At 36.0% G+C, this 20777-nt stretch overlaps 2 protein-coding genes across 2 annotated transcripts; both read left to right on the top strand.

Annotated features, from left to right (window-relative positions):
- Positions 1-5033: 5033 nt before the first annotated feature.
- Positions 5034-8605, top strand: LOC149381155 (tryptophan N-monooxygenase CYP79A68-like). Its single transcript, XM_089601306.1, is given in 8 exon segments — positions 5034-5053; positions 5237-5336; positions 5891-5926; positions 6037-6105; positions 6160-6223; positions 7097-7512; positions 7940-8198; positions 8201-8605. Coding segments are annotated over 8 exon segments (1284 nt in total). The 3' UTR covers positions 8521-8605.
- Positions 8606-10577: 1972 nt separating this feature from the next.
- Positions 10578-17229, top strand: LOC149381156 (tryptophan N-monooxygenase CYP79A68-like). The gene is made up of 3 exons (XM_089600808.1): positions 10578-11170; positions 15403-15815; positions 16585-17229. Exons 1-3 carry the CDS (start codon positions 10645-10647, stop codon positions 17221-17223), a joined length of 1578 nt encoding a protein of 525 aa, XP_089456934.1. The 5' UTR covers positions 10578-10644; the 3' UTR covers positions 17224-17229.
- Positions 17230-20777: the final 3548 nt, after the last annotated feature.

Consider the following 20777-nt stretch of genomic DNA (forward strand, 5'->3'; position numbering starts at 1 on the left):
AACTTTAAAAACATTCGTGGGAATTCAATCCTCATATGTTGTACACGCACATTTTCTATTTTTGAGGTGTTTAGAGTATTATTAAAAAATTGAGATAATATCCTCTCTCTCTCTCTCTCTCTCTCTCTCAAGACTCTTTTTCCTTGAAACAATTTATGTAACCCTAAGATTTTTTAAACACAAACAGTATGCAATTTGTAAAAGATATTTCAAAGTGTCATTTTTTTAAGCACAAACAGTATGCAATTTGTAAAAGATATTTCAAAGTATCATTTTTTTAAGCACAAACAGTATGCAATTTGTCAAAGATATTCCAAAACTACCTTCTGCATTCAGATTTATTTGATAATGAATAATATATATATTCTTAAACAGAATAAACTTTGTTTCCAAAGTGCAATTTTTGACGTTTTTTTTAATAATAAATTTCTTAGCAATAAAGTCAAACACATTTGTGTCATAGGTTTAGCCAATATTATGAAACTTACAAAAGATATTCATACAGCGTTGTACATTCAAAAGCGTCACACTTATTTGATAGAATTAGATCACTTTTTTTATAATGCAATTCATATTATATGTAGTTTGTTGATAAATGCTAGACCAGGTCATTACGATTAGGTTATAACTCACATGCATCCAGCTATTTTGAAATGATACATAATATAATTCAACTGAATACTAAATGTGATTATTTGGTTGAAGCCAAGAATTTTGTTGAGGGGGGGCTGAGTTTTATGTGTATAGTATTTTTTTACTAAAACATTTTTATTAAGATTACATTAACAAAAAAAATTAGTAAATTGATTGAAAATGAGATAATTTAATATGCGAAGTATAGATGTGGCCAGATAATATTTAGAGTTGAAAGGACATGCTTTGTTAAGACTATAATTGATTTCAACTCTAAAAAAGACAGGAGTTTGGAAGAAAATAATGACCATACAAAATAAAAAGTATCTATACATATATATGCACACATATATATACATATATATGCATATGTATCTGTAGTAGAGAAAAGAATAAAGATTGTATATATGATTGTGAACTACTTAATTTTTGCCTAGTTAAGAAATTTTGTGCCTTCGTCCGTGTGTGTGTGTTTATTTATATATAGAACATATATATACTCACATATATAACTATTACATATACTATCAAGATTGCGAAGGAGAGAGAGAGAGATTGAGAGAGAGAAAGAGGCACAACAGAATTCTGTTATTGATTTCTGACTGAATAATTGACTCTTGGTCAGCGTTTGATATAAATACATGTGAGATATTAATCTCAGCCGTTCACTACTAACAAATCTTGTAACTAACGCTGATCTAACGATGTATACTTTAATACCCCCCTTCAAACTGGACATGGGGTGGACAAGTGCAGTGTTGGAATTGATCTAGGGTTTAAGAAAAAGATTAAACGCTTCGGGAAGCGGCGGAATTTTAAAAAATTTCTTTTCAAGTAAAAACAGTTTTTACTAACCTAGACAAAGAAGCAAGTACATGTAATTAAAAACTAATATGAGCATAGAAGTTTACTAACCTTTCTTGAAGCTTGATCTTTGAGAAGCTCTTAGAAAGTTGCAACGCTCGTCTCCCCTCGCAGCACGTCTCTCTTCCTTTCCTCGGAACCTCGAGCAACCACGAAAGTTTCTATCACTAAATCACTCGAAATAAAGGAATCAGTGAGTGGGCACTTTTAAACACTACGACTTAAGAACAAGTCTTGAAGTCGTAGAGCTAAACACTAGGTCGAGTGAGGACCTAGGTGCCAAGACAAGAAAAAATCGAAAATAAACTAGAGAGAGAGAGAGAGGATTTTCGGCCAAGTTCTAGAGAGAGAGTCTCTCAAATCTCTTAAACTTGGATGAATGAAATGTGAGGAAATGAGGCTCTTATTTATAGGAGAGGTCTCACCTTCAATAAGGTAGTTTCCTCTTCTATAGAATATCACATATTCATGAGCTAATTTCCCTATTTCCTTTATTGAGTCACACGGCCAAACTAGGCTTCAATAAGCCTTGGATTTGTTTCCTATTTTGTTCCATGCCTTTGACTCTCTCTTGCTTGGCCGATTACCCTAGTGTATCTACATGCAAATTTGTTTCCTCTTTTTCTTTTGGCAAGTATCTAAATACATTTATGCACAAAATAAACTCTCTTTCCTTGGGTATTATGGGCGCCTATTCTCATCTAGAAGGAGCTTCTAGAAGCTTCTTCATTTGTTCATGACAACATGAGAAAAGCCCATTAAGAATTTTCAATAAAATTCTTATGAAATGAAATTAATTAACAAGGCCCAATAATCAAGTTATGGCCGAGTGACATTAAGTCATCAAATGAACTTGTCAAAAAAATTTATTGACATTCATTTCATCATATGTCTCAAAAGACAAAAATACCATTTCGACAATTTTCGTTCTTGTTTTGACTTAGCTTCCAGTTTAACAATTCCTATCGATGTGATTCGTGACAGTGACCTCATGGACCCAAATGAACAAAGCTTGAGCTAAACACTTGGACTCAAAAGTTCACAAACCTTTTCCAAGTTTAGCTTAATGCCAACTGACTCCACTAAAGAGCTGACACTGAAAATCTCTCGGTTCAAATGAATTTATTTTCTACTCAAGAATTTGACCTAATTATAATGAGCGGATCCACTGAATATTATCTATGCTACCCTTCATGAATGTCATCAGCTAGTCGGGATTTACTAAATTACCAGTTTACCCTTCTAGCTGTTATTTCCTCCACTCCTTTGTCGCTTGTGAATAAGTTAGAAACAATGTATATGACGAGGAGCTAACAAGTCACATTGTTTCATCCAAAAGAGTCAGGACTCAATTTGGACACTGGCCAGTTCATTTATTCACACTCCAAGGAACAAAGCATGAGGTGACATACATTGCATTTCAGCAATCTTGTACATGAATTCCATATCTATGAGAACTTCACAAAGTTACTCATGACAGACTCACAACTTAGTACTTCACCAATAGGCCTTGTTCGGAATCACATAGTGAGTCCGAACTTTGACTTTCTCAAATGAGAATACTAAGGTGTGAAATGGCATGTCTCATTTCAGGATTAAGGTAAGCATGATGCAATTCATACATAGTGACTTCGAGACATAAGAGGTTAAATGGTTTGTTCTTATATTGTCTCTAGAAGTGCACTGGTCAATTCAGTACCTTCGGAAGATACCTAGAAGAACTATAGAGTCCCCAACTCTCAATGCCTCATAACCAGACATCATAGATTCTTCTAACAATCGTACTGAGGTCAATTAGTCCTTTGACCCTAAGATTGCGAATATATCGTTTTAAGCAAACTACGAAGAGTTTGTTCATGCAAATCTACATTTGTCTCTTCGTAAGTTGTTAAGTTTGTTTATGGACTAAAAGACTAAGGTTTTATCATAAAGCTTCAGACAAGGAAGATTGAATGAATGTTTCAACTTTTTATTAGAGAATAAGCAATTACAAGCAAGAGTCTTCGTAAGACTATATGACATCAAATGTACATAAATAGACACTACTACTCTTCTTGTGGGCACCATTCACAACATGCAGTTTGGAACACAAGAAGCTGAACTGGGGTAGAGGCAGAGGTTTTGTAAAGACATCTGCGACCCGATCTGCACTTGGGACATATCGGACCTCCACAGTCTTGGCCAGGACTTTCTCGCGAATGAAATGAGCGTCAATCTCGATGAGCTTTGTTCTGGCATGGAAGACTGGATTGGACGCGAGTGATGAGGCACCAACATTATCACACCAAATGACCATTGGACCATCAGTCAATTTCACACCAAGTTCTCTGAATAGTGCCTTGAGCCAGATGAGTTCAGCAGTCACAGTCGACAGTGCCCGGTACTCTGACTCAGTGGAGCTTCTCGAGACAACTTCCTGCTTCTTTGACGCCCATGAGATGAGATTATTACCCAAGTACACACATAACCCTGTCGTTGACCGGCGATCGTCGAGATTGTTACCCCAATCTGCGTCAGAGTAGGCTGTTAGCTTCATTGAGGTTGCTGGTGTGAACTTTAGGCCCAGCTCACGCGTGCCAGATAGATATCGAAGCAGTCTTTTGCATGCAGACCAATGGTTGACTGTTGGAGCTTGCAGGTATTGGCTGAGTTTGGTGACTGAAAAAACCACGTCAGGTCTCGTCATGGTGAGATATTGCAGTGATCCTATGGTGCTTCGATACAAGGATGGATGTGCAAAGGGTTCACTGTCTTCTTTCTTGAGCTTTGTGCTCGGACACAGAGGAGTAGAGCATGGTTTGGAGTCAACCATGTTGGTTTTGGCTAACAGGTCTCGCAGATATTTCTTCTGGGTCAGATGAAGTCCAGTTGCATCTCTGTAGGCTTCAAACCCCAGGAAGAAGCTTATAGAACCTAAGCTTTTGAGCTTGAAGGACTTGTCCAGATCACTGATGGCTTTGGAGATGAGGTGCGGGTTATTCCATGTGACAAGTATATCATCTACGTAGACAAGTAGATAGATACACGTGCCATCTTGCTTGAAGATGAACAGGGAGCTGTCTGAAGTCGAGTTTATGAAGCCCCAGCTGAGCAAGGCTGCGTTGAGCTGCTCGTACCAGGCTCTTGGAGCTTGTTTTAAGCCGTATAACGCTTTGTGTAGTCTGCAGATGTGGTTTGGCTTGGTCACGTCTTCAAATCCTTCAGGTTGGTGAGTGTAGACCTCTTCACTGAGAACGCCATTCAGGAAGGCATTGTTGACGTCTACCTGTTGGATATCCCAATTGAACGTGACAGCAAGTGTGAACATGACCTTGATGGTTGACGGCTTAACGACGGGACTGAAGGTCTCGAAGAAATCTACTCCAGGAGTTTGTTCAAAACCACGTGCCACTAGTCGAGCCTTCAGTTTGTTGAGTGACCCATCAGAATTCTGCTTGACTTTGAATATCCACTTGTTGGAGACAATGTTCTTGGTTCCATCATCTGGTACTAGAGACCAAGTCTTATTGTCGTGCAACGCATTGAACTCCACTTCCATGGCAGATTTCCACATTGGGTTAGATAAAGCATCACAAACTGAGTCAGGTTCTTCAAATATATCATATATTGGTGACTTAACATGAAACGCTTTGGGTTTGGTTATTCCTGATTTTGAGCGTGTGACCATGGTGTGTGTGTTGCTAGTGGAAAGTTGTTGATGAGAATTGCTTTGTGGTTCAATGGGCAGGTAAACATGTAGGGGTGATGTGGATCTTGAGCTGAGAGTGGTGAGGGGAAGGTTTGTGGGAATGGTTTCTGTGTGTTGTGAGCTGAGGGATTCAGGTGTAGTCTCAGATGAGGTATTTTGAGTGGGAGTGTGTGCTGTGTCAGGGTGTGGCTGTTGTGGTTGTTGTGTAACTGGGTGAGAAACTGGTGATGTTTGACCACAGATGACATTCTGAGAAGACAACAAGACAGGGAAAACAGTATTTGGAGTGAGTGACATGACTGGCTTTCTTACGGGAGAAGAGATCTGTATATGGGAAATGAGACTCATGAAACAACACAGACCTAGCAATGTAGACACGCCCTTCTGAGTTTAGACACCTGTACCCTTTATGAGATGGACTGTACCCAATGAAAACACACAAAGTTGATTTGAACATGAATTTGTTGGAGTTGTAGGGTCTGAGGTAGGGATAACAAGCTGATCCAAACACTTTTAGGAAATTGTAGTCTGGTTTGTGGTGGAATAGGAGTACAAAGAGTGACTTGAGAGATAGGGTGTGAGAAGGTAGTCTGTTTATTGTGTAAACAGCACTTACACAAGCATCCCACCAAAATTTGTAAGGCATTTTTGCAGTGGATAAGAAGGTGAGGATCATTTCTGTGATGTGCTGATGCTTTCTCTCAGCTTTTCCATGCTACTGGTGTGTATGAGGACAAGGATGTCTGAAGGTGATTCCTAATTTGTTGAGGATAGGAAGGAGAGGTCTGTATTCCCCACCCCAATCTGTCTGTATGGCCTTGATTTTCTTGTTAAATTGTCTTACCACATAGGTGTTAAAATTGAGGAAGATGGATGTGGTTTCTGATTTGGTTCTGAGAGGGTATATCCATGTATATCTGGTAAAATCATCTATGAAGTGGATATAGTATATGAAACCATTGGTGGATTGGCAGGGTGAGGGACCCCATAGGTCAGAATGTATCAAGTCAAAAGGGGCTGTTGTGTGTGTTGGTACAGGTTTGAAATTGAATTGATGCATTTTTCCAATAGCACAGTCAGGACAGAAAAAATCTTTATTCATGGTTTCAGAACATTGTACATGTTTTAGAATACAACTGAGAATATCCTTGGGTACATGTCCTAGACGTCTGTGCCAAGTTTTGACATCAGATTTACTGGAGTTTGAGGTAGTGATACAAACTAAGGACTGAGACTGATTACTACCACTAATTGGCTCTGGTGTAGACTCAGAAGTGACTCTAGCTATGGAAATAGGACAAGTAAAATCACATTCAGACAGGGAAACTACACACATATCACTGACACCACAAGGTCTAGGTACATCAACAAAAGACACATCAGACACATTATTATGACTACAGGACTCAGAACAAATTGCCATCAAGACTTGACACAAGCGCATGCAAGTTTGGCTTGAGAGGTGCGTTTAGCTTGGAAAGATCGAGTTGATACATTCCATCTTTAAGAGCCGCTGCCAGTAGCACCCTCATCGAAGCCAAATCCTTGACAAGACATTTATCCGCATAAAACTCAATCAGAACTTGGTTGTCTTTTGTGAATTATGATATACTAAGAAGATTTTTTGTGATGTTTGGGACATGTAATGTTTCTTAACAACAGGTTTCCATGATTAGCTTTCAGTTTTGAGTCACCAATATGTAATATCAAGATTGTGAAGGAGAGAGAGAGAGATTGAGAGAGAGAGAGGCACAACAGAATTCTGTTATTGATTTCTGACTGAATAATTGACTCTTGGTCAGCGTTTGATATAAATACATGTGAGATATTAATCTCAGCCGTTCACTACTAACAAATCTTGTAACTAACGCTGATCTAACGATGTATACTTTAATATATACAATATAACAGGTGAATCCGTTAATGTTAGAACTACCGCTGAGCACTATTCATGTGGCGTCATGAGAAGAATGATATTTAACATGAGGTATTTTGGGAAAGGAAAAGACAACGGGGGTCCAGGATTCGAAGAAGAAGAGCACGTCGCGGCTCTCTTTACCATTGTTCAAAATATTTATTCATTCAGTGTGTCGGATTACTTTCCGTGGTTAGAATTCTTAGATTTGGATGGCCACAAGAAAATCATTGTAGATGCAATGCGAGTTATCGCAAAATATCATGACCCAATCGTAAACGATAGGATTCTCCGGCGGAGAGACTGTGTAACCAATACAGAACCTGAAGACCTTCTCGACGTTTTCATTTCTCTCACGGATTCGAATGGGAATCCTCTTTTGGCTGCCGAAGAGGTTCGAGCACAAGTCATGGTAATAAATAGTTTTGTCTACCTGAAGTAAAATATGCACAACTCTAACCGAAGCTTTATAAAATACTAATTTTTTTCCCTTGTATATATTTAAATTATACATTAGATTTTAATACATAAATATTTTGATTTTTACCAAAATTTTTCTTACTCGTGGCACCTAATTTGGTCAAGTGATTTTGCATTTTCTCCAAAGTGCAGGTCGTTAGATAAATCCCATCTCGCTTATTAATTCTTTCCCCAGCCTCAAACCTAAAATCTTCGAAAGAGGAAACTATATAATAATCTGATTTTCGTCTTTTTAACTCAGTATATTTTCAACATGTGCAAATAAAAGCAATTACTAGGGTCGTATAAATACCCTACTATATCTTCTAAGGATAACAAATATATATATATATATAAGAAATTGAATGTTAAAATTGCAGGAGCCATTTCTGACGCTTGACACCCCCTTCAATGTGACGGAGTGGGCACTGTCGGAGATGCTAAACAACCCGGAGATAATGGAGAAGGCAGTGGAAGAACTAGACAGAGTGGTCGGAAAAGATAAACTCCTCCAAGAATCTGACATCCCCAACCTTCCTTATTTCACGGCGTGTGCGAAAGAGACTTTCCGCCTCCACCCGGTTGCACCCTTCAACCTCCCGCACACATCCACCGCCAACTGCAATGTCGCTGGCTATTTTATCCTAAAGTATAGGATGATCCGCTACGGTTTGACCCCGGCCGCCACACGACGGAGGGCCATGTGGACCTAGCAGAGGACGAGCTCCGGTTTATATCCTTCTCTACGGGGAGGAGAGGGTGCCCTAGCGTTGGCCTCGGCTCCAACATGATCATGATGCTCTTGGGGAGGATTCTCCAAGGCTTTTCGTGGGAGATTCCAGATGGTCTGGACAAGGTCGACATGAGCGAGGCTGTCACACTTTATAAGGCTCAACCCTTACTTGCCCTGGCAAAACCTCGCTTGAATGCTTCAGTATACCTGTCTCTGTCATCAATGTGATACTAAATAGGAATGTCTATCAAACGTAAATAAGGTTTGTTTACGTATATGTATGTCTGTTATACCTGTGCTTGAGAGCGACATCTTTGCGCTCAATTTTTACTTGTCGCAAAATTAGTAAACTTTTGAAAACGATTTTCAAGCTCATAGTTTTAATTGCATGTCCATGCATATCTTTGACCATAGCTCTGATACCATTTGTTGGAATTGATCTAGGGTTGAGAAAAAATTTAACTCTTCGAGCAAGCGGCGGAATTTAAAAATTTCTTTAAAACAAGTAAAACGATTTTACTAACCTAGACAAAGAGCAAATACATATAAATTAAAACAATTAATAAGCATTATATGTTTACTAACCTTTGAGAAGCTTGAACGTTGAGAAGCCTTTGGAAGGTTGAAACATTCGTCTCCCCTCGTAGCACGTCTCTCTTCTTTCCTCGGGAACTCGAGCAACCACGAAAGTTTCTATCACAATAATTACTCGAGAAAGAAAGGAATTAGTGTGTGGGCACTTTTAAATGCGACGACTCAATAACGAGTCTCAAAGTCGAAGAGCTAAAACACAAGGTCAAATGTGGACCTAGGTTCCAAAACAAAAACGAAAGAAAACTTAGAGAGAGAGAGAGAGAGAGATGATCGGCCAAGTCTAGAGAGAGAAGCTCTCAATCTCTAAAACTTTTGAATGAATGAAATGAGAAGAATGAGGGCTCTATTTATAGGACAGGTTTTACCTTCAATAAAGTAGTTTCCTCTTCTATGGAATATCACATATTCATGAGCAAATATTTCCTCTTTCTCTTTCTCATTTGGACGTCCAAGCTAGTCTTCTAGAAGACCTTGGATTTGTTTCCTCTTTTGTTTGCTGCTTGTTGGCCGCCGAAATACATTCCTCATAGAGGAAATTTGATTCCTCTTTTTCTTTTGGCAAGTATCTACATATATTAATGCACAAAATAAACTCTCTTTCACACTATGGCATGAACGAAATTCAGCCTTCTTTTCCTTGGGTTGGACGTGCAAGGCCTCTAGAAATAGCTTCTAGATTTTTCTTCATTTATTGAAGACAACATAAAAAAAGCCCATTAAGAATTTTCAAATAAAATTCCATTATTATTATTATTATTATTTTGTAAGGATATTTTAGTCATCTTTGTATTTAGGGTTTTTTTTATTGTATGGCTATATAAGCCCTACCAGACTATTGTATTTTTATTCACTTGTTTTATGCAACACTGCACCCACTCTAAATTATCAGGTCAGATCTGTAATAAAATAGTCAAATGTGTATAAATATCTAGACTCTTGTAATGATTCGGTAATGAGAAGAAAATGAAATCAAATGTGATCTGAGAAGCTTTCCTCTTAAGATCTCTTCTCCCAAAACTTATCTCTTTATAACTTTCGGAAGGTACAACTTTGCAAGAGTCAAGGTTTGAACCAATTAAGTGGGGCAACTTAAGTTAGTTTCCAAAAGTTGGGTTTGAAAGGAACTAGTACTAGAATAATATAATAAACGTTAGTTGAAATTGTTTCAGCCAACCATATATAATGGGTGTCATTGATACACGTATACAACACGAAAAACCATTGATATTACTCTCCAGGCCCGGCCAGAGCATTAGGCCACCTAAGCAATCGCTTAGGGCCTCAATTTTTATTAAAAAATAGGCTCAAATTTAGATGGTGATAAGGTCTCATATTTGATTAGGCAGAGGCCCCACTCTAGACTTCCTCCAACGGTGAATCATCAAATATGTCTTCGGTTTACTCAATAATTGTTTTGTTAATTTTTTGTTTTTTCAGTGTAATATTTTTCCTATATTTAATTTTATTTATCTACTCGATATGAGTAGAGTTCTTATTTAAGATAGTAAAAAAAAAAAGTCGATTCTCTTATTGCATAGAAAAAAAAAATCGATTTTTGAATGTTATTAAAATACTTAATTTTTGGCTTGAACTGATTCTTTAACAAGGCCTCAATTCTAATGTTCGCTTAAGGCCCCGGTGAGCATTGGGCCGGCCCTGTTACTCTCATCAGTATAAGAAGAGTATAATAACCCTAGCTTGGTTCCATTCTTTCTCTTCAGAAAAGGCCGGTGAAATATATAATATACGCCTTTCATAATGTTCCAGGAAATTCTGTACCTTGTTCCCATAACAGTACTCCTTCATTTGATGGTGAAACTGATCTTCCGTGGGAAGGCCCATCGTAGAACAAAACGTCCTCCACTTCCGCCGGGACCGTCTCCATGGCCGATCGTCGGAAACATCCCGGAGATGTGGCGGAACAGGCCAGCTTACCGATGGGTCCACCAGATCATGGAGGATCTCAACACTGATATCGCATGCATACGCCTCGGGAACAGCCACGTGGTGTCGGTGAGATCACCGGAGCTGGCAAAGGAGTTCCTGAAGAAGCACGACGCAGTGTTTTGTTCGCGTCCAGAGACAATGGCCACACGGATTCTGAGCCGTGGGTTCATAACCGCCGGGGTCGGACCATGGGGAGAGCAGTGGAGGAAGATGAGAAGAGTCATGGCCTCCCATGTCTTCAATCACTCAAATATTAAATGGATGCTTCACAAGAGAAATCTCGAAGCTGATAACCTTGTTCGCTTCATCTACACCCAATGCACTAACGCTTCCAAAGGTGATAATTTTAACCAACTACTAAAAAAAATGATTATAGCACATTCAATAACAATCTTGTTGAAGTCAAACAAAATTCCAATAATTGATATAAAGGCATGGTAATTAGTATTAAATTTCTGAATAGTCTGCCATGTATTACTTAGTTTTTTTTTTTTGGTATTTGTCCATAACATCTCACAGAAGTTAATGTCATGCATTTTTGGTATATATATATATATATATATATATATATATATATTTTACTATATTGCTATATAAATAAATTATAATATTGATCTGAAAAATGATGGATATTCAGATCATCATTATTTTCATGAAACACAGGAAAAAAAAAAGGCCGGTTTAGCTTAATAGACTGAAAAATGAGCAAGATTTAAGCTTTAACAAATTCGTCAATGTTATAAGTTGCAGAGCTATATAACAGAAGTTTGACTATATATATATATATATATATATATATATAAAATACTTGCACCGTACAAAATTTATTTAGATGGTGATTAATTTTGATTGAATTTTATTTTTATATTTATTTATCATTTTTTTGCACTTAATTAATTTCTAAGATTATGTCGTTTAAGTTCTTTCAATTTCTTTGTCGTTATATATATATATATATATATATATATATATATATATATATATAATTTTTAGAAAATAAGAACTAATCTTTCATATATTTAATTTTCATATTCTTTGTGTTCTATGTATGTTTCAGTTTTCAAACGAAATAAATGATTAACGTATATCTATTTATAAGGAGATAGTCATATTATCGGGAATATGCTCAAATAGAACAGGATGCCTTTTTTAAAAAAAATAATTGCTCACTTTACCGAATTATTGTACAATTCAATTTTAGTTAGGTATTCTACGTTGAAATACGTACGAGCGTCAGTCATTAACTACATATGCACATATAGTCATATATGTATTACAATTATGTATTACAAATTATAATAATTAAATTAAATCACAAAAAAAGAAGGAAGACCTAAAAATGCGAAATCTAAAAACAAACATTTCCGTGACACTTGTAGTAAGTGCTATTTAAACCACTTAAGTTAAAATTTTAGCTGCATCATATTATGGAGATGTTGACATGAGTTGAGTTATTTTTATAATATTGAAAAATTAGACTGTAATTTAATAGATAATTATTTAACTAGTTACAACAGTTTTTTTTTACCGGTTAGGTATCTAGCCAAAATTGATCACCTCTTTTAAAATTCTAGCCCAACTATTACTTAAATTAGGTAACTGACCAAACCCACTATCAAACAATATTATATTCTTATCTTACCCCTCATCAAATACACACCAAAATTTTCGGATCTGACTCCAAATCCTTCAATCTTCCGATATTGCCTCCGAACTCTCTGTCGATTTCGAATCTCTCAATCCTCCGATATTGCGTCCGACCTCCTTTTCTGCCACCAATTTTTGGATTTTGCCACTTCCGAAGCCGACGAAGTATCTCGTTCTCAGACTTGGAAAAAATGATAAGTATATAGTATTTCCAATTCGATTAAACCGTAGAACACCATAATCGAAACCCTCCCCCGCATCTCCGATCAATTCTCTGTTAGATTAACTATAAAATATGCTTTTTCGAATGGTAAATAATATTTACTATCGGATCATCCGATAGTAAATAATATTTACTATCAGACCATCCGATAGTAAATATTATTTACCATTCGAAAAAACAAAATACTTGTCTCCGATTTGACGAACGATTCTATGATTCAAATCTGATGATAAATAACTGGAAAAAATTTGGAATTAACAAACAAATAAGAATGAAGTTGTAAGAAACTAAAGAACCTAAACACCTACATTAGACAAACATAAACTATGAAGGATTAAATGACTGACCTAAACGAATAGATAATATAAGAACATCTACGAAATCGATGATCTTACTATTCCAAATGAGTTGTCGAGTATCCTGGTTGCAAATCGCAAGATAATTTTAATGGTAAATAATATTTACAGTCAGGCCATTCGATATTAAATATTATTTACCATTCGAAAAAACAAAATACATATCTACGATTTGACGAACGATTCCATAATTCAAATCCGATGATGAATAACTTGAAAAAAATCTAGAATTAACAAACAAATAAGAACGAAGTTCTATGAAACCAAAGGCAATTTGGAAGTATGAGAAATATTGGCTATTTCCCTAAATAAATAGATAGTTGAGTTATAAATTAAAAGTCCCCTCTATAAGTAGGCTAGTTGTTTATAAATTTTTTTTCTTTTCTAATTTACACCTGGTTCTTTTTAAATTGGGTTATTAAGTTATATAGCCACACAGATATAGTGGATTGAGATATAGCACACATTTGGTTAATTTCTTGTAAATAGCCAAGTAAACTTATTAACAGATTAATAAAAGACTTATTTAACACAACCAAACATATATTTTAGATAGTTAATAGCTCCTACGTATGCAAGTTGGCTATTTACAAAATATTTACAAAAAATTGGCTAATTTACAATTCTTATAATTTAGGTCCGTAGCCAATTTTTTGTTTTAAATTTGCATGTCATAGTTATTTTGCTAAATCGATATAAACCTTAGCTATATAGTAATCATAGTATGTTTTAAAAGTTATTTAGCCGGAAACCCCTTTCACATATTTTAAAGAAAAAAAATATTAAATATAGTCGAATAGTTATCTTAATATTATAGTATAATTATTAAAATAGTATAAAGATATAGCTCAACTCACGTCAATATCTCACTGTATATACATTGTACATAGCGTATGCGCCTTGTCTTAATTAGAGCTATTATTTTTAAAGTATTATATATAATTAGACATGTAATTTTAGCATAGACTATAAAGTGGTCATATATATATATATATATATATATATATATATATATATATATATATAACTCCCAAGAAAAAAAATCATTATTAAAAAAATACAATAACATTTTACAACTTTTACAGTTTTTTATTTATTTACTTTCTTATAATTTTTATTATTAAATTCTGTTGTTAAACAACTTGAAACTAAGAACCTATTTATAATTTTTAATAATATTGAAGTTCAAAATGTTATTCAAGTATTCATTAAATTTTATGTAATTATTATAATTTAATTAATTTGTTTTTTTTATAAATTTACCAATATCTTATTTACAAATTAAAATGGAATCTTAGCACTACTTAGATTACTATTTTAATCACTAAATAAATTAATATACTAAAATAATACTAGCATAATATTCAAGAAATTAGTAAGATATAACTACAGCTACATTGAAAATATCATTGAATATCTGATAGATTATATCTCTATGGATTTTGGTATCACAATTCCACTTTTTCCCAAATAAATTTCAATGATATTAACAAATCAGAATTGACTACGACCTTACGAAGATTCCGAAGTAGAGGTCGGTATTTCATTCAACAATTAATATCATGAAATAAAAATGAGAAGAAAAAGACAAACAAATAATACAGAGGAAGACATAAAGGATTCAGCCGAGTATGGACGTATTTGTCAAGAATGTACTAGTCAAGAACTCCATTAGGCTCCTTCAACAAAGATCTCTTGCAAATAGAACGAGCAAAATTAGCACTGTCAAAACAGACCAAAGCTCGAATCTTATGCTATCTTGGCACAAATTAAGACCGATCAAGCTCTCAAAAAAACAACATATATATATATATATATAAAAACAACATATATATATATATATATATATATATATATATATATATTTAACACCATATTGGCGAACTAAAAACATAAGCTGAAACACAACTAAAATCCATGCTGCACAAATATCACAAACAATCCAGCACAAATATGACAGAATCACACCCAATCTCACCCTTCCACCCGCGGTCAAGCTCCTCCAACCCTCACTCGACTCTACTCCATGGCAGCGCTGAAACAGCCCCAGCCGGAGAAGAAAGCAGAGCCAACCTCCAATTCTGCAACATCGACGTGAAGGTCACTACCGTCGACGCGCAGGACCGCCTAGAAACGAGACCCACGCCCGGACCGGACCCGAGATCGGCCTAGAAACGAGACCCACGCCCAGGTCGGTGTCGTGCTACCGACGGCGGCTAGAAGGCAACTAGGGTTTTAGACTTTAGAGAGAAAAGTCTTGAGGAGAGAGATAAGCAAACAGATGTTAACCTTATTACTGTTAGATTATTGTAATTCGTGATATAGTTGCTTCCATATATGCAGGCAAAGTCATTAATGTCAGAACAGCTGCCAAACATTATTCGGCGAGTGTGATGAGAAGAATGATGTTTGACAAAAGGCACTTCGGCAAAGGTCGAGACGATGGAGGTCCAGGAATGGAGGAACTCGAGCACGTTGAGGCTCTCGGAACTATGCTTTTGTATGTCTATGCATTTAGTATATCGGACTACCTTCCCTGGTTGGAGTGGTTAGATTTGGACGGCCATCGGAAAAAGGTTCGTCACGCGATGGAAGTTATCAAGAAATACCAAGACCCTATCGTGAACGCCAGGATTCGAGAATGGAAAGATGGGATCAGGTCGGAGCCTCAAGACCTTCTTGACGTTTTCATTTCTCAAAGAGATTCAAAAGGAAATCCTCTTTTATCAGATGAAGAGGTCCGAGCACAAGCCACGGTAAGATTCAACTATTTATTGGTTTTGTGTCTTAGTTGAATATAATTTTGTCTATTTGCTTGAACATTTGAATTTATGAAAAAAAAAAAACTCAATGCACGTATGATTTAAAAAAGAAAAAGAGGAAAAAGGGAAACATACGTACTCGTCGAAATTAGAGTACTAGAACTTTTCAATGCTACCGCCAGTTATCTAGGATTAAATCGCTGAATCTTTGTAGAACTTTAAATTCATACCCTCTCAAATTCGTTGATTTGTCACTTTAGGTTACGAATTTTACTTTATTTTCTTTGTTTTTTTTTCTTTTCAATCCTCTTTAGATTTCAATATATGTTTGAAATTACACTTTAAAAAAAAAAAAAAATTAAATACTTGTATGTCCGAAATTACACTGTTACCTATATATATATTTTTAAAATTAAATACTTGTTGGATATGTCAAAGATGAAAGTGTGATTTAATTTTCAATAGAAAATTTCCGTCATATATCACTATTAATTTTTTTTAACAAGGACTCATTAATAGGTAATTTATGTTATATTTAATGAACTTTTTTTTAAATATATTTTGAGACATTGTTAAACAACTTTTAAGATATATTTATCATCTGTTTAATTTTTAAAATTTATAAGTAAAAAAGCCACCAAAATTTGTAGATTTTCTAAATAGCCAACCATCGTTAATTTTATTTAATTTAATTTTTATACAATTCATCATCAACCATCTTTAATTTGAATTCCTGATTATTCTGCCCATGCTTACATCTTAGGAGGTTTTTCTCACATTGGATAACCCTTACAACGTGGCGGAGTGGACGCTAGCAGAGATGCTGAACAAGCCAGAGCTGATGGAGAAGGCGATGGAAGAAATCGATAGAGTGGTCGGAAAAGACAGACTCATCCAAGAATATGACATCCCAAATCTCCCGTTTCTGAATGCTTGCGCGAAAGAGACCCTGCGCCTCCACCCGGTGACGCCCTTCAACCTCCCACACAAGTCCACAGAAGATTGCAATGTCGCAGGTTATTTCATCCCCAAGGGCAGTATCGTCATTCTCAGCCGGCTAGGCCTCGGCCGCAATCCTAGAGTTTGGGATTCCCCGTTATGTTTTGACCCTTGCCGCCAATTTTTGGAGGGCGAAAGCCGCCACGTGGACCTGGCGGAGGACAATCTCAGGTTCGTTACCTTCTCTACCGGGAGGAGAGGGTGCCCCAACATGGACCTCGGAAGCAACATGATCATGATGCTCTTGGGAAGGATTCTCCAAGGCTTTTCGTGGGAGATTCCGGATGGTGTGGACAAGGTTGACATGACCGAGGCTGTCACACTTTTCAAGGCTCAACCCTTGCTTGCCCTAGCAAAACCTCGCTTGAATGCTTCCGTATACCTGTCTCTGGCATCAGTGTGATAATAAAAAAAAAGCATGCATGTTTCATATTGGTTTGTTTAAGTATATGTACGTTAGTAATACTCGTTCGTGAGAGAGACATGTTTTGCGTTCAGCGTTCCTTTTCTACTATCGTGGAGTTTCTACTATCATGGAGTGACTATAATCTTATGTTTAATATTTACAAGTGGTACAAGCATCTTTTTCATATTTTTTTTCTTTGAGAAAAGATCCAAGTAAAACGTGTGAAGTCATAAAAAAATGTATGTATATAGTATTGATATCCATCAACGGAAATCTAAGGGGAAGGTCTCCAAAAATCAAAATAAATTACATCAAAAGCTGAAGAGGTATGAGCTTGAACATAAGTGAAATTGAATTGATGAAGATCTCCAATATTAGAGTCGTCACGCAAATTTGATTTTGACACATTTTTTTAGTCACGGTCTTGCTTAAACTCCGAGTATGTAGCAGGTTACAGAATTGTATAATGAGTTTTACGGAAAAAAAATTATTAAGGGTTAAAACCGATTAATCACTTAAATTTAAGTCGGCTTAAGATGCACTTAATTTTTTGACCTAGCCTATTGGGTCTAATGGTGACCAAGTACATGAGAAAAGGACTTGTGTTTTTGTTTTATTTAAACATTTGAGGTTGAGATATTTTTAAGAATAAAATGTTATATATGCAAATTTGATTTGGTAGATAATATCAGTTGTTTTTAGATATAGCGATAAATTAGCCAACAAAATTAGATCTAGTTTTTTAATATTTTATTTTATTTTAAGTAGCATAATATTACAATTATGATTCTTCTTGATCGTAAAGAGCTTTAGGCAGCTTGTACACGCTCTTTATCCTTGGTGATGAATCCTTCAGATTGAGTGATGTAAACTATTTCGTCAAGATTGCCATTGAGAAACGCTGATTTGATGTCCAAGTGGTGAATCTCCCACCCGCGATGAGCTGCGAGGGCAAAAATTAATCTAACGGTGTCGATTCTCGCCACCAATGCAAATGCTTCCTCAAATTCAATTCCTTGCTTTTGCACGTACCATTTCGCCACCAATCTTGTTTTGTGCTTGATGATGTTTCTTTCGCTATATTTCTTCAGCTTGAACACCCATTTTAAATCGATGAGCTTTTGACCAGGTGGCAAGTCGGTAAGCTCCCATTTCTTGTGTTAGGAATAATATTGCCCACTTGAAGATAATGAATAAATGATTACTAAATTCGATAATAAGATTACTTTATTAGCATTATATGATTAGTGGGTTGAGTTCTAAACAATTAGAATCAATAACAACTATCTTCCATAGCCTCCGTATTAAACTGAGTCATGTGCTGGGCACCTGAGTTCGGGCGGTGAGCTAAAACGAGGTCGATGACTGATATACGCCTGGAAAGCTATATCTAAAGTCATATATGTGGAACACATAGGTGAAGGCTGATCACTATGTGGGAGCATTCTACACTTGTGGTAAGTGTACGACTTGGACAGGTCTTGGTGTAGATGTGTCGTTTAAGGACCGTTACGACACACTAACTGAGGTCACTATGATGGTCACAATGAGACTTGATCTAAATCCTGAAGTGATCATGGACACTGGGTTATGTTACTGAGCTCTTTGACTCATTCGCTAAAAGGCTATTCATGCTAATCACAACTTATGTCTTGGGAGTTTTATCAGAGCATAATTCGAGTGGGAAGTGATTTACAGATACGGAATCCAGCCTTCCTGAAAGAAGGTTAATGTTCACTCACCTAAGGGTTGATTCCAGAACCGATAGATTGCTAGCACTTTCGAAGTAAGTAAAGTTCGAAAGAATCTTTCGCTGGGGAAGCAAAAATGCTTAGGGCTGATATGTATCAAGAGAAGTATAACGGAAAAATTGACTTCTCTTGACACGGGTTGAACCTGAAGGATCTTGATCACGAACTGACTATATCAGTGGACACTCGTCACGATGAGTAAATATAATTCTACTATAAAGGAGAGTTCAGTCTTGGCTTACATAGTGGAGTATTTGACCAAGATTAGACGAATCGATGGAAAAAGAGAAAGGACTATTTCGTATTTTTCATCGGATTTGTTAAGCTCCTATTACTAGGTCCATAGTCCCCGATTCGGCTCTGATAAAGGCGGATAAGAACTTTCGTATAATAATGTTTATCATTATTAATCTCACTTGCTGTAATTGTGATTGACAGCATTAATTCTGGAAAACGGGTATTCGCATAATTAAATAAATATTTATGGTAGAATTGTTTATTTATTGTTCGATCAAGTAAATAAACAATTATTAATTATTTGTTTATTGTTGGACCAAGTAAATAAATAATTAATTGGGTTTTAAGCAATTGGGCCTTGCACAAAATATGAAAATCGGATTTGAGAATTTTGGCATAGGAGTTGCGCAAATCCCCTTGGCTGTGTGCCTAAAAACCGATTTTTATAATATTGGTATTTACCAATATTTTCTCTTTAGTTGTTTAAATAAAAGAGAGAGAATAATATAATATATTATCATATATTTTCTCCTTATTTAAAGGAAAGTATTTAGGAGAATATATGAGAATATATTTAAAGGGAAATAATATATTCTCCTTTATTCTCTCACTAAATAATATATTCTCTATTTAAATAGAGAATAATATCCCATAGATATTGATCTGATGGATAAGAGAAAAAGTAGGATTCACTTGTTGAGATCTAATGGCCTAGGTTTAATCCATCAATGTGAACACAATAAAATGAAATAAAATATTCTTGAAGATTTCATGAATATCTCCTTTTTTCTACTATAAATAGGGGTTCATGAGAAGGCAAAAATAAGCAATTATTTGAGAAAAATTTCGTGGTCTCTAGCCTCCCTTGGCCGTGCATCTGCCTCTCCCTCCCCTCGGAAATTCGTTTCCATTCTTAGTAAAATAAGAGCGAGATATCAAAACACCTAATTTCGTGATCTAGTGAGATAAAGACTGTGCCCACTCATCTTTCTTATTCGTCTCGGAGATTACGTTTCGGAAGACTAAGTTGTCATCACATCGAGTCCTTGAAGGAGGAGTTCCTTATTTGATCGTGTGGAGGCTTGTACGTTCAAGACAAAGACGGATTGTGAAAGCTTCCAGTTCGTGAATCAAAAACCAATGTAAGTACTCGTTTACTCTTATATCGGTTGCTTGACTTATATGCTCTCGTGAATTGAATTAATTAAACATAACTAGATCTTGTTAATTATAACCATAATTTAATTAGCTTATGATCAGCGTAATTAATTATTTTTCCGCATTAATATGGTTATATGGTGGAATCATCTCAAATGAGTCGCATCAGAGCGATTGTTCGGGTCTGATACGCGCTCGATTCCTCAACATCTTGTTCTTCTCCATGGACTCGATCTCTCTAATCATGGCCTCTTGTCATGCCTTCTCGGTTGCTGCCTCACGATAGTTTGTCGGCTCCTCGGAGGCGACCAACAATAGTTCGTCGAGCTCTATCTCTCTTAGTGGTGCCACTGCATAGAACCTGTCAGTAAAAGAGCTAAATTTTTCAGATTCCATGGACGCTTT

This window comes from Urtica dioica, chromosome 11, assembly GCF_054948205.1.
Source record: "Urtica dioica subsp. dioica isolate 48M chromosome 11, U.dioica_male_clone48M_v1_H2, whole genome shotgun sequence".
Classification (NCBI taxonomy): domain Eukaryota; kingdom Viridiplantae; phylum Streptophyta; class Magnoliopsida; order Rosales; family Urticaceae; genus Urtica; species Urtica dioica.